Source organism: Citrus clementina, unplaced genomic scaffold, assembly GCF_000493195.1.
Source record: "Citrus clementina cultivar Clemenules unplaced genomic scaffold, Citrus_clementina_v1.0 scaffold_1, whole genome shotgun sequence".
Classification (NCBI taxonomy): domain Eukaryota; kingdom Viridiplantae; phylum Streptophyta; class Magnoliopsida; order Sapindales; family Rutaceae; genus Citrus; species Citrus x clementina.
The window spans coordinates 3,355,548-3,370,801 of record NW_006263303.1 but is presented as its reverse complement, the minus strand read 5'-3'; the positions used below and the strand labels follow the sequence as shown (position 1 = coordinate 3,370,801).

Below are 15,254 nucleotides of genomic sequence, written 5' to 3'. Positions count from 1 at the left end.
TTTCAAAATATTAGTTTTTAATTATAACACTCTTTCAAATTCCTATATTGTCCTCATTACACATTATTTAATTACCTTATTTTCTCGATACACCCAATAAAGTATTCATCATTACAAATAAAACATAACTTTCTTAAATTTTTATTAACCTTTACTTTCGACTTGAAAATGGATTCATTTTTTTCTTTTTTTTTAATGGGAAAAGGTAAAGGCCATTGTAGCATTCAAATAGTCATCTTTAACTTAAAACAAGTTTTTGAATTAAAAAGGAAAAAAAAAAAAAAAACAACTTAGGCTACAACAGAATCTTCCAATTTAATGACCCAAGTTCAGGTGAACAAGACAAGCAAAGTAATGCACCACTTCTTCTTCTCTGCACCTCCACTTGCCTTCATCTGGCGGAGGCATTAGACATCTCCTCACACTTCGTCTTTGTCCCCTCGTGAGTGCTAAGCTTTCTCTTTGCAGCCTTCAGTGCCCTCTTGTCCTCGTCGACTTTAAGAAGCTCCGTGATTGTTTTCTCATAGGGTGTAAAGCCAGCAACTTCCCTAATCACATTTCTCTCAAAGTGGACCCTTTTGCTTGTTTTCCCTTTGCGATTTGCTGGGCGTGGTGGCAGTTCCTTCTTGGTCACAACATGACCCTTGTTTAATCCAACAAATAGATCAGTATTTGGCAGTTTAGGGGCTATCGCCTCCAATGAAACTGAGATGCTGTGGAGGTCTTGATTCAATTTTTCGTTATTAATGTGATTTATAGTAGATAAAATATGACTATTTATTGGATAAAATTTATTAAATTGTTCTAAATAACAAATTACATTAAGGTTAATTTAGTAATACAAAATATTATTAAATTGTGAATGTCCAAAGTAAATTTTAGAGTGTAAATAGCCCAACTTTTTAGATAATTAACTTTTCAAATTTCTTTTTAACATTTTTTTTATTTAATAAAAAATCTTTTTAGGCATCTTCATATTCACATGATTATTTTAATTCATGTACAACGAATGACGTTTTATGTCCGTATAATGAGATATGAGCAAAACCGTGAAGTGTAATATAATGTATATGAAATGATATTAATTTGAAAATTGAAAAATTAACTTGTCGTGTGGACCTTCACATTTAAACATTTTCATAAGCATTTGCATATAAATAAAATAAATACTTTAGAAATTAATCCTAACATATCAAGTGAGCCTAGTTGCTTAGAATAGTTATAGAGTTTAAAATGTACCAAATATGGGATAAGATAAGATTTCTTTTTTTAATATTATATATAATATAATGCCAATCTAACATATTAAAGTTAAACCTAATGAAATAAACTCCCACCCAGTTGCCATAAAAATACACGAGGACGTTTTGACAAATTAATGTAGAAAGAAAGAAGAAAAAATTAAATACCATTGAAATTGGGTTTCCATCTCGCGAGAATTGAAAATAACGTTTTATTTACTTGAGAATAAGCTTTTGTAAGATGTTTAAACTATATTCTGATTTTTTTTTTCTGATATACTATATTCTGATGTTTAAACTCTCTAATTTGAATGATCAAAGATGAGAAATGGTATCGCTTTGGTAGGTACATTTGTTTTTTTCCCTTTTCCTTTAAAAAATTAATTGTTTTAACTGATTAGATGAGTGACTAAATTAGAGAGCCGTCTATGTTTATTTGGTGAAATCTTTATTGGATCAATGCATGTAAAGAGTTATACAAAAAAATGATATTTTATGACAAAAAATTAGTCACTAAGGATAACAAATTAGTCACCTTATATCTTTTATGATAAAAAATAAATTGTCACACGTTAGTCGTAGAAAGACCGTCTTAAAAAGTTCTAGCGACCAAAATTATTTTCATCATGTTAAAAATATGTTTTTGTGACAACAATCATTGTCTTAAAATTAAGTTAAAATTGTCACAAATGATATTCAAAATGGTCAAATTAGATATCAAAAAATGTAATCGATGACACCTCACGTTTGTCACAATAAGTGATTTATAATGACTATAATATTGTCTCAATACGTAGTTTATTGTGTTATAATATTTGTCTCAATATGTGATTTATAATAATTATAATATTTGTCTCAAGAATGTGAAAATATAGCCTCAATAATTACTAAAAATCGTCATTTTAGAGATTTGAAGATACAATTAGTGACAATATTTTTTTGTTGTTGAAGTTTACATATCGCGACGTTATATAATCGTCTTAAATAGTTGTGATTTTTATGAACTAATTGAAATAGAGAGCGATTTTCTTATGATTGCAATGTGTGCACCTTGTGTCACATGCATCAACAATTATGCTGGTTTATAATGTATATTTGTTTGTGGGTGCGACCTACCAAACATGGAAAATGACAATCTTTTTTTTTTTTTTTTACCGTCGTACATATGTTCTTCTTGATGGTGTCTCACACACTAAGGGCTCTATTAAAGACCCTAAAGTAGTTGAGAGATATATCAGTCTGAGTAATGGATCTCAACCTCAACCATCAGAGACTATAAAGAATATGAATCCGAAAGTGGTTATGGAGGAGGCTAGCGACAAAAAGAAAGTGGATTAGGTGGAATATGTGCTAATCCTATCTTCTTTTGTAATTAATCATCTGCTCAACTCAAACAAAAGATTTGAGTATGGATTTTAGATTAGTGTTGTAGATGTTCGTTGCAGTTTGTTGCAGTAAATGCGAAAACAAGATATAAGTACTGATAACTCTACAAAATGAGAGTTATCATGACACTTTTAGACTTGAATCAATAATACTTACAGAGTAAATGATATGTTTTTATTGCATTTTAATTATATTTTGCATGCACATCCATTTTAGTTTATTTTTAATAAATTTAGTTTGTTTTAGATTAATTTGTGCTTAAATCATATGCATAATTATAGGTGACCGAAAGCTTAAATTTTAAGTAACATGCAGTAGTCGTTGCTGTAGCACCATTGTTGTAGCACTGTTGCTGTAGCAATCCTAGAGCATTGACAGAGAAGATTTCACGTGAGATACTTAGAGAATTGCAATATGGAGTTTCCAAAGATGGAAGATACGCTCCTTAGACTTTCGGTTGTCCTAATTCTAAGCTATAAAAGGAGCATACACACAAAGAGAAAGAGAGAGTCGTCACCCAAGGAATAAACCAAAGAGAGAAACATAAGAAAAATAGAAATCAAAAGGGAGATTAAAGGCTGACAGAGAAAAAATCGTAGAGATCAATTGAGAATCAGTTTTTCTTATTCTTTTCTTGTTTTTTATATATTCATGGGGATGTATTGGATTGCTAAAACTCTTTTATTTATCTTTTTATCGTAAATCATGAACTGAATTTGATTGTAACTGAGTAATAAACGATCTTAATGGATGTTTGACTAATATACGCGTGTTGTTCTATGTTTACTATAACATTTTGTCTTAATTGTATTTATTTATTCTCTATTTCGGATGATCCCCTATTTAGGGATATTAGTTAAGAAAAAGCCTAAAAAAGGTCTGATTTAGTGGATCTTATTAAAACAATACTTGGTTTTAGATTGGGTTTCCGAAGTTGAGTTAATTTTAATTTGAATAGGGTCGTGCTTGATATAAAATTAATAATGAACTAGATATAGAGATTTACCTTGTAGGGTAAATGGAACCTAGAGCGATTAATGATATCTTTAATGTTGGCGTAACAATTGGTTACTATTAGGTTGCATTTGGTATAAGATATCCAACAAACGACAGTTGAGGATGCGTGAGGGATTCTATCCAGTGCTGTAGTAGATACTGTAGCAATGGTACTGTAGTTGAAAAATAGTCAATGCCATTAAGTGAGTTTATTCACTCAACTACTCAATTCTCATTCGTTACATCCTTGTGTTGACATGAAAATTTTCTTTATTTCATTTTATTTATTGCACTTTTATTTTAATTAGTTAGGTTCATAAATTGTCTTATTTTGATATAAAATTAATGATGAACTAGATATAGAGATTTACCTTGTAGGGTAAATGGAACCTAGAGCGATTAATGATATCTTTAATGTTGGCGTAACAATTGGTCACTATTAGAATCATTAGGTATAAGATATCCAACAAACGACAGTTGCGGATGCGTGAGGGATTCTATCTAGTGCTGTAGTAGATACTGTAGCAACGGTACTGTAATTGAAAAATAGTCAATGCCATTAAGTGAGTTTATTCACTCAACTACTCAATTCTCATTCGTTACATCCTTGTGTTGACATGAAAATTTTCTTTATTTCATTTTCTTTATTGCACTTTTATTTTAATTAGTTAGTTTCATAAATTGTCTTATTTTAGATTAAAATAAGACTGCATTATTAAGGTTACTGTACCAAATATGATAACATCAATCACTATGAAGACGATCTGAATACTTATCAGTATATTACTTGTTGTGCACACTTGCATATTGACACCCATAACATTAGAGATTGCACACACTAAGTACATTTAAAAATACTAATATGGACCTTTTTCTTGGCAGGATTAGACTAGGTTGGACTACCTGTGTGTTTTTTTTAAGCTGTTAATTATTCACACCCTTGCTTTTATTTCACCTTTCAATTGATCAGTTTTGGGTATTGATGTTCTTATTATTTTCTTACATTTTTTATTACATGATTGCAGGCAAGAGGAAATTGCCAAGTTCATAAAGGTTCAAGACAAAGAAATAGAAAACTCTCATGCTACAAGGGACATGCTGATAAAAGTGCATGCAGAGAGGATATATGCAAGAGGCGGAAGGCATTGAGAGAAAAAGGTTGAATATGAGAAAGAATTTGATGTTGAGTTAACTCAAAACTGATGGAGAAATACTCCTCCCATGGCACAAAAGTTGCCACTGACAGCGTTTGATGTTGAGATGCACAGATGATAGGAAAATAATATACTAACTAGATGAGTAGCAAATAATTTAATAATACCATTATGATGATGTTTTTTCTTGTGATATATTCTTTGAATTACAAACTTTGAGAGGTATATGCATTTAAATATAGCAATAAGCAAATTTGGACTTTGTCATTTAATTTCATGAAACTTTTTAAAATTATTCAAAATATAGCAAAGTCAGTTGTTGTAAGCTTTATATGTCAGCTCATTTTCTTCGTCTATCTACTTGATAAAGATTCTTGGATGGTTGTTACATTAAATTTTGGGAAGGTAGGAAAAACTATAGACACAAAGGTATATTTTGTCTTTAAAATCTTAGACCATTTGTATATTATTGTGTTTAAGTTGGAACATTAGGCCATAATTTTTTATTAACTAGTTTATATTAAATTTGCATTTGTATAATCTATCAATGTGCATACCCACATTTCTATGTAATTTTTGAGATTGTGTGTACTTCTTTTATACCTTCTACTTATGTTATGTGGTAGACTTATGCATGCCATTTCTAGGTGGGCGTGTACCACCTTGTCATGTTTAAGATACCACACTATTGACACTTTCTAATACTGAATCATTGCTATTGATTTAGACATTCAGTAATAGAGTTTGGTAGCATGAGCGTTAGCTATAATCTGCATAACTATATGTCACTTAGTCAAATTTACATAATGGTACATCATGCATCTTCTCATGTTCAAACCTTTCATGTTTGGTATTATGCCAATACTGTATCTTGGACTGTTGCTATTTGCGCAAATGATGAAGCTAGTAATAATTAAAGGCAACAAGCCGCTAATGACTTTCTCTTTTGTCCAAATAGGCAGAAGTGGAAAGATATCTGTATTAAGGTTCTAGGAGTCATAAGCAGAGAATAAGACTTAGGAATATGATGATATTGCTGTGAATTATTTGTCTGGTGTTCTTTTCTTTCTAATATTTTCACTTTTGTCATTTGTTGATATAGATAACATGATAGTAAAAAATAAATTTATGACATAACTAGAAAATGTCGAAACTACAAGGTACAAAGTATACAATTTAATATTCTAATCATCTTATTGATTATTTATGTGATGCAGATTAACAATCAAACATCATTCACCTTTATTTTATTATTATCACTGCTCAGTTGTTTCTGGATTGGAAGATGATGCTTTAAGCATGTCCAGCGCCACTTTTATCTCGAAAGGAAAGACCAAATTTTTCTAATTTTTATTCTACTGCTATTGCCCTATGTATCGGCGCAGCTAGTGGTGCCTCTGTTTTAGAAAGTTTATCTATGCTATTTGGTGTAAGAGGATCCAGAGGCATGATAGTTGTTATTTCAAAATCTTACTTTGCAAAGGTAGTATCACTCATTTTTAAGTTATACTTGTCGTTTATTTCTTCAATTTGAAGGTTAACTTCATTATCAGGAAGAATGAAGTCCAGTAGCTCTTCTAAGTTGTCAAATAATGATACAGTGTTAGAGACTTGATGTGCTTGATCTAAGGAGAAGGGATTACCATCAGTGCCACAAGTTGAACTTACATCTAAGTACCCATCATCCTTTAGATTTAGTAAGGAATTCAAGACTTTTAGGGAAAAGAATAGATCATCATTAAGTGTCATATCAAAAAATCACAAATCTCGAACCAAGGATCTATGTTATTATGCAGATTTTTGACACTATGAAGAAAATTGTATAGTGTTGATATAGAAGCACCTGTTTGACAAATTTTGAGTGCTAAAATCTAATGAAACAATATGCAAATGATACATGTGAATCTACCCATGTGGAACTTTTTCCTTAAGTTTTTCTCAACACGTAAAGTGTGAACCAAAGACTATTGATGTGCCTCTTTACAGGAGTTCAGAAGTTTAATTAAATCTAATGGTCTTTTACTTTGGCATGAAGCAAGTTTCTGTAGTCAAGACCATCGAAGAAGCTTACAGTTAAAGCACAATCATCTATGCTTTCTCTGCCATTATGTTTGTGAAACAAAAACGTCTTTTAGGCATAACTCTCTTTAATTCTTAACCTCTGAAACCAGCAGTATGCGAGGGCTTCTATATCTAGTAATGAATTCAACAATTCAGATGATGAAAAATGGTCTATATCTTATATCAATTTGGCAAGATCTGTAGTCTCAAACTTTATGTCAACTTTCTCAACAAGATTGTATACAAATGAAAAACCAGTTGGTTTTGTTTTAAAAATAAAATGTATTCAATAAGTTAATACCATAGAGCCACCTATTAGGTATCTTTCTCTTAAGTTTTACTCTACGAGTAATGAGTGAATCAAGACTCTTATATTTGTCTTGTAAGTCTTTAACAAGCTAATGAGATTTGCACGTTTATACTTATGAGTTGTTAGAAGTTTGGTGCAGTTCAAGTTGTCTTTGAAGTGAGGGGAAAAGTACAATTGTTCTTGTATGATTGATGATAATGCTTATATATAAAGCATGGGTTTTTGTGGACAATGTAAACTACAGTAAACTTCTAATAGTTCTTTGGTATAAATGTGCAAATCTCATTATCTTACTGATGACCTACAATGCCAGGAAAAGAAAAGCCTCGATTCACTTATTCCTTATAGAGCAGAACTTAAGAGAAAGATACCCAATAGTTGACTCCACAAGTATTGACTTATTAAATACATTTCATTCTTGAAACATAAACCAATAAGTGGTTCTTTATTTGTATACAATCTTGTTGAGAAAGTTGATATAAGAAATATTAATTCATTCATTCTCTTATATGCATGCAAACAAGTAATATTTTATAATTATAATGAGCATTACACGTATAATGCTCCCAACAACTTGTTTTATTCGGTGATCTTCAAATCGTTATTTTAAAGATAAAGAAAGTTGACAAATAAAAAAATTACATAATTAAAAAAAAAATCCATATAGTGTTAGTATGTGCGTGTGTGTCTGTATGTGTGCGTGGGCGTGTGTGCGTGCGTACATGTGTGCGTGTGGGCGTGGGCGTGAGCGTGGGCATAGACGTGTGCATGTGTGTGTGGTGCACATGCTTGAATGTGTGCATGTGTGTGCGTGCGTCCATGTGTGCGTGTGGGCGTGGGCGTGGACGTGTGCGTGCGTGTGTGGTGTACATGCTCGCATGTGTGCACATGCGTGTGTGCGTGGGCATGGGCTTGGGTGTAGGCGTGTGTGGTGTGCATTCTTGCATGTGTGCACGTGCGTGCGAGTGGGCGCACTTGTGTGTGTGCATGCGTGCGTGTGCATGTGCTTGTGTGTGGGCGTGCCTCCACTTTGAATAAGTGGAGGCTTAACAACAACACATTGCACTGAGGATTTCAGCAACGCCAATAAGTGGCATCCTAATCTTGACACGTGTCACTGTGTTGAGCGAATTTCAGGTAGCCTAGTTTGGTCCACCATTATGCCTCAACAAAACTATCATACGATATCAGATGGGCAAAAGAGAAGCTGATTTTGATGGATCTAATCCAACGATGTGTAGACTCTTAGCTATGAGGTCACTGATACCAACCTTGGAATAAATTCGTATGTGGCTTAACAATCAATGGTGTACTTATCAATATAATGGGTGCATGATCAAGTGGTCATTGGTTGCTAACCCACTTGAAGGTTGTAGGCTTGAAGATTTGGTTTTTCATATTGATAATTGTCTTCAATTCATGGCTAAGAAGATGGATGTTAGAACTTTCTTTTCTCTAGATTGGGTAAATTTTGACTAGTAGTATGATCTATATTGTGAGTTTATTAGTTTATAGTATTTGTTTGACATAAAGACTACAAATTTAGAATCTATAAGGTGATATCCAAATGACTAATTTATTATCATAAAAAGAAAATGTTAAAAGAGAAAAACTAATAAAATGCCGATAAAGTACAATGATAAATTAGTATCCATTTATTATATTTGTAAGTTTAATGATAAATTAGTATCAATTTATTATATTTGTAACTAAGTGACTAAATTAATACTAATTTATCGTTATTAACTTTCATTAATATTTGTTCTAATTTTTTTTTGTCACTTAAATTTAGGTGGGAAATATTATTTAAATTAGGGGTGTAAATTGGTGTAATTATATCATATATGTACCTTGTCAAATATAAGAAACTACAGTTACGATTTGTTTATCAATACAAATACGATTAATTTATTAATCGTATTGATTCATTTAACATTTTTAATATAAAAAAATTAAAAATTAATTTAAAAATAACAAATATGTCAATTTATTCTTGACAGTAGGTTATAGATAAGTTAACATGACATAAATAAGTTTATAACATAATATGAATATATTATATGAAAATTTAGTGTTTAGTATATATATTAGTTAATTTTTTTTAATAATATTACCATGTATGGATTGATATTCGTATCATAAATAAGTAACCGTATTGAGGTGGTATAATTCAAATACAACACGATTATTTGTCATGTTATGTCAACTTATTTATTAATCGTTTTAAATTTGTCAACACAAATTCGGAAAAATTGTATCATAACCTATTTTACCACCTCTAATCCAAATAAACCAAGAGACCATGTTTAATTAGTTCATTTAATATTAATTTTATATACAAAGAGAAAAGGTACCTCCCTATTTTGTCATTCTAGTATTTTTTTTTCTTCTCTTTATTTTTTTTTATTTTAAAAAATATCTGTTAAGACGTGGTTTTATCCAACGAGTTTACCAACCAAATAATTAGAGTCCGTCCATTACATAATTTAACTCTTATCAAACTTTATAATTATAGGTAAATTAATACTCGTTGTTTTTACAATAAAATCTCAATATAGTGATATTCTATACACGAATTTTACACAGTCATAAAAAATTATGCTCCTGATTTGAGCTAGTTAAAAATAAGAACAAACTCTATATTATAATAAGTTATAATTTTTTTAGATCTTATCTTAAATAACTTACCTCTATATAGTAATAATTATCTGTATAATTACAAAATAATATATATTACCTCATATTAAAAATTTAAGATGAAAAAAAATATATTTAAAAAAAATATTTGGAACAATAATTTATTTTTTAGATTTGTGCCACATATTTTAACTTGTAGGTATGTAGGTTGCGTTTACTTTCTGGAGTGAGAGTGAAGATTGTAAATTCCTCCCACTCCAATGTTTATTTCACTAATTTAGAGAATGATTGAGAATACCACTCCGTGGGCTCCATTACTTTTGGAGTGGAGAGTGGTAGTTAGAGTGGAACTCCCATAGGGAGAGCGGAGTATGGAGTCAGTTTTCCATATATTTAGTCTAACGCAAAACCTAGTATACCTGGCAAGGTGTTTGCCAAAATTTATGCATCAAATGAAAAGGACCCCGCCCACGTGCTGTGTATGGCTGTTTCTTTGGACCACAGCCACATAAACATACACACATAATAGCAGCCGTTAAAAGTGGTGGTTGTGGCTTTCCACAAAGTAACAAGATTCTTTCCCACCTTGCATTTAGTCTTCCAATAATACAATATCTTATTAATCCACACCAAATCACCAATACAAAGCATCTTGATTCAACCATCCCATAATGCCAAAGCTCCAGAGCTATTAGATATCTTGATTAGATAGTGAAGTGATCCAGCAATTAGCAAAGCCAACTCCACTTCCCTCTCAAGAGTCGAGTAGTCATGGCAGAAGAACAACTATCCAAATGGAAAGGCAAGGAGAGTATTGAGAGTGCAAGCATAACGGCAGAACAGGTTTGGGCTTGCCTTGAGGATTTTTGCAACGCACATAAGTGGCTGCCCAATCTTGATACATGTTACCTGGTTGAAGGAGTTCCCGGGCAGCCTGGTCTGGTTCGCTACTGCGCTAGCTCTAAATCTGATGGTCATGAGGTGACAATCAGATGGGTGAAAGAGAAGCTGATTCTCATGGATCCAATACAACGGTGGCTTAGCTACGAGGTCACTGATAATAACGTGGGAATTAAGTCGTATGTGGCGACCATCAAAGTATTTCCTATCAATTTTGACAATGGAATGAAAGGGTGCAGGATCGAGTGGTCATACGTTGCCGACCCATTTGAAGGGTGGAAATTTGAAGATTTTGCCTCTCATATCGATTATTCGCTAAAATTCATGACTAAGAAGATGGAACATGCTTCTCTCCTGATGGGACAAAATTTGAGTACGAGTGCTACCTAGTTTTATATTTTTGCCATTTGTGATTGTGCTTTATACATATGTACTGCTAGTTTTATTTTATAATTTATTTGACACTATGAGCTCTTGTGTGCTATTCCATATGGCTTCTCTCGTATTGAATCATCAATGAGTGCTCTTCTCTTGGGTTCCACCTGGATTAAAACTATAGCATGTCGATGCAGAGCCCTGAACAATGAGTATGCAACGTTGTAATCTACCATCATTATTTGATTGCAAGTTATTTCAGTTACTTCGTTATCTGCAGTACATTTCTTTTACACATTACGAGTCCCCTAGTCCCTGAACTTTAGGAACGGTCGGTTCAGAAGGTTCTTATCAAATTTCAAATTGTAGATTATCTTTGGCCTGCGAAATATGATTATTTTGTATTACCTCCTCAAAAAGAAATTATGGGAAAATTAATTATAATGACAAAATATGTGCATAAATTACAGTGAAAATTAATAACTATAGAAGGGAAGGGGTGCTCTATTCTGTTTCACAGTTTACAAAACATTTCGTTTCGTACGGACACCCATCATCACCTACACGAGCAGCAAGATAAAAGAATGCATTCGTTAAAAGGATGCTCTGTTTTCTTTTTCTTTTTATTTTTCTTTTTCCTGCTGCGAGGCACAAACCATAGTTAATAAACAATTACAGGCAAAACAAACATTTCATCTGTGCGATTCCACAACACTAACGTGTGGATTAATAAGTGCTTCCCAAGGCTGAAAACCCTAAACTTGAAAATAAAACACCTCTTTCCTATGAGATGAATGGATCACCTTTTCTTCATTTTTCAATACTGCAACCTAATTTCTTCTCTAACCAGACTATTATATCCTGTGCAACCTCATCTCGCTCCGGCTCAAAGAGGAGGTCGTGCAACAATCCCTCATACAGCTTAATGTCTTTAAACCTGGAAGCTGCCTCATTGTACAAATCCTGAGAGGCTAAAGGGTCGGTAACTTTGTCTCCTGTTCCATGAAGAACAAAGAATGGGACAGAAACAGACTTAAAGTTGCGCTTCAAGTATGAGGAAAGGCGCAGTATCTCATAGCCTGTTCGGACCCTTATGGGTCCTGTGTAGACCAAAGGATCAGAATACTTTGCCAATAGGGCTGCTGGATCCCTAGAAACTGGAACGCCCCTTTTGTTAGCACCTTTAAACTGGTACTTGGGAACTACCAGAGAAAAAAGAGGGGCCACGGCCTGCATAAAAGTATCAACGAAAGAACTTTTAATTAGTGAAAACAGAAATAAATATTTTAAACAATTCAATTCAATCAGCTAAACTACTTATCATTCCGTAAATCTATCGAGTCAAGAACAAGGGAAGAAAAATAACCACTTACCCCCACAATAGGATGTGCTGGCTCAACACGCAAAGCTGGTGCCGATAGCACAATTCCCTCCAGCATTGCTTCAATGTGGGGATATGAAGCTGCCTGCACAAAGGTGCGCTGTATTAACCCATAATTTTTTAAAAATCAACCAAGATGGGACCATATGTAATCGGCATATGACTCACCTTCAGAACTACAGCCCCACCAGTAGAGTGACCAAAAAGGAAGCATGGTACAGTTGGATTTTCCAATTTAATTTTTTCCAAGAAAGCCCCCTGTTGAATCAGAACATAAGGGAGGTTACATCTCACTTAAAATATATATATGTGTGCGTGTGTGTGTGTGTGTGTGTAGTTATAATGTCATATCATAATGGATTCTAAGAATCAAGCCAGATACATCAAAATAGATACAGTTTGCAAAATGTGGCTGACACAATTCAATTTAAAGATGCAATTATGACAGCGGATGACCCAAACAATATTGGTAAAAGTAGATTATTGGTTATAGAAATTGAATGCTTTGCTTTGGAACTAAAGGAGGATCATATAAAAAGATATGATGAAAAAATAAAATGTACTTACCGTGTCTGCAACCACATGGTCAAGTGAAGGAACATATCCATGCAATCCATCGCTCCCACCATGACCTAGATTTTAGAAGATAATCCATCACCAAAAACTCTATAATTTAACTCGTTAAACACTTATTTGCTAACTATGTGGCAAATAGAAGAGCAAAAAAAGAAGTCACCTCCAAAAAGACTCTTCAAATCAAAATAAGTATATATTATTTTAATCAAACTTTTTTCTATATAAAAGTAATAACAATTATAACACTTCTCTTGAATAATGAGATAAAAAAATAATATAATAAATTAAAGGCTCCAAAATACTCTCCAAATAAGATTCTTCAATGAGATAGTGCTTCTCTCTCTTCAAGACTCTCATTTGGAGAGTTTTTTGGAATTTTTTTTTTGGTTGATGTGGCTCTTCAAATAAGTAGCTTATAGAATTGATAAGCAACAAGTTATAAATGTACCTATCCAGTCCATAGCATAGACCCCAAAGTTACGCGAAGTTAGTTGCCTAGCAAATTGAGAATACCTCCCACTGACATTAAACAAACACCGATAATAGAATGGCAAGATCAGTATTCACACCTTTTGTAATAAAATCATAAGTGTAAGAATAAAACAGAACAATGCTTCCCCAAATACAAGACATTCAAAATTACCTGTGCTCATTCAGCCCATGTACTATGATCAAAATGCCCCTGAAAGAATAAAGCACTTGAAATTAGAACAGAATAAAGGCACCAACAAGTAAGGAATGTGCAAAATGTACATGTATGCAAATGCTCTGTGGAATCAGAGCCCCATGTGGCACGAAAATCCCTTAAATCCTTTTGTATAATGTAATCCCCTGGAGTGCCAGAGTTTTGTTAGAAAACGAAACGACTAATTGCGCCGATAATAAGCTAACAGCAAGCATAATACAATGTAACGAGATTTTAGTTGCAATTTAAAATTCCATTTACTCTGTTTCTCATCAATCATATGACAATTACCAATCAGAATTACGAAATAGTCCGTAAAATTTTCAAAATTCAAAAATTGCAAGTCAAAGTAATCATTCAAAGTCAAACAACCTAAATATAATTATGATTTTTTATTTTTCAAAAACCTTACTTCAATTCACCGGAGACCGGAATCCACGAGCGGCAAAACAAGGCGTTCCTTTTAACGCCAAAGAAAAGAGAAGTACTCCAGCGGCACCGGACCTCCCCGTCGTCGGTCTCGAATCCCATTTTCAAGTCCTCGGCCAACGCTCTTCGTCTCATGGTATCCTCATCTTCTCGCCTCAACATCGACTTCCTCTTCCAGCTTTTCACCTGAGATTTCGGCGCACCGGCCGCCGGCCTTCGCGGCAGCAGGAGGATGACGAGAGAAAAAATGAACGATTGGATGAAAAAAATCAATGTTCTAAGGGTTTTTAGGATCGGGATTATGCGATTGCTCGCTCCCGATGTCAATTGATCCACCTCAGCCGTCGACATGTCGCCGCCTACGGACGGACGAGATTTAACGACGAATAATATGCGACGGAACAAGAGAATGAGAATAAAAATAAAATCAGAGAATTTAATAATTGTCAACAAAAATGAGGATCACGCAAAGAATAAGAAATGAAGGAGAGACTTGAGAACGCGTCTTTATGTCGTATTTATAGACGTGCTGACGTGCAGAAGAGAGAGAGAGGACGAAAAAGATATGATTAGCTGGAGCACGAATGATCGAAGTCATGGTAATCAACAACGTGGCGTCATTTGGTGGTGTGGAAGATTTTAGGTCAACCGAGTGAATTAAATATGATTGGTCTGCTGTTTAGACTATATATGGATTTATTCCGGATTAACATTGACGGTCATGATAGAATGTACTTGAGCGTGCGAAAGCTGATGGAAGATAAGGCGATCGACATCGAATCACCAGAAAGTACAGTGAAGGTCACTTCTATAGTTCATTAGTTTTATCCTAGTTTTATATCCTTTTTCCTCTAATTTATCGCGCTATAACCGGGAGCTCGGCTCAACTTATGGCTAATAACCATCATTTATGGACCGTCTTAACTCTGATTATCTTAATATCACTGGACGGAATAAAGCGTGAACGTCAGCATATTTTATATCTGAATAGTGGATAAAATATATGATCACATCGTTATTTCTTTTGAAATAATCAACGCGTTTGTTTATTTATTTGAGTATTTAATAAATGACGTGAATGTATTTGAGAATTGATATGGCGGGCTCGCAGGTTCAAATCAAA

General features: G+C 33.3%; 2 protein-coding genes and 1 pseudogene across 2 annotated transcripts; 1 reads left to right on the top strand and 2 right to left on the bottom strand.

Annotated features, from left to right (window-relative positions):
* Positions 1-329: 329 nt before the first annotated feature.
* Positions 330-6,526, bottom strand: LOC18055048 (annotated as a pseudogene).
* A 3,789-nt stretch (positions 6,527-10,315) lies between these two features.
* Positions 10,316-11,391, top strand: LOC18055047 (lachrymatory-factor synthase). Its single transcript, XM_006450648.2, has one exon. The coding sequence runs from the start codon at positions 10,557-10,559 to the stop codon at positions 11,073-11,075; it is 519 nt and encodes a 172-aa protein (XP_006450711.1). The 5' UTR covers positions 10,316-10,556; the 3' UTR covers positions 11,076-11,391.
* Positions 11,392-11,540: 149 nt separating this feature from the next.
* On the bottom strand, positions 11,541-14,627 carry LOC18055046 (monoacylglycerol lipase). Its single transcript, XM_006450647.2, has 7 exons — positions 14,115-14,627; positions 13,661-13,699; positions 13,466-13,536; positions 13,009-13,073; positions 12,610-12,699; positions 12,434-12,526; positions 11,541-12,290 (listed from the first exon to the last, which is right to left on the bottom strand). Exons 1-7 carry the CDS (start codon positions 14,480-14,482, stop codon positions 11,871-11,873), a joined length of 1,146 nt encoding a protein of 381 aa, XP_006450710.1. The 5' UTR covers positions 14,483-14,627; the 3' UTR covers positions 11,541-11,870.
* Positions 14,628-15,254: the final 627 nt, after the last annotated feature.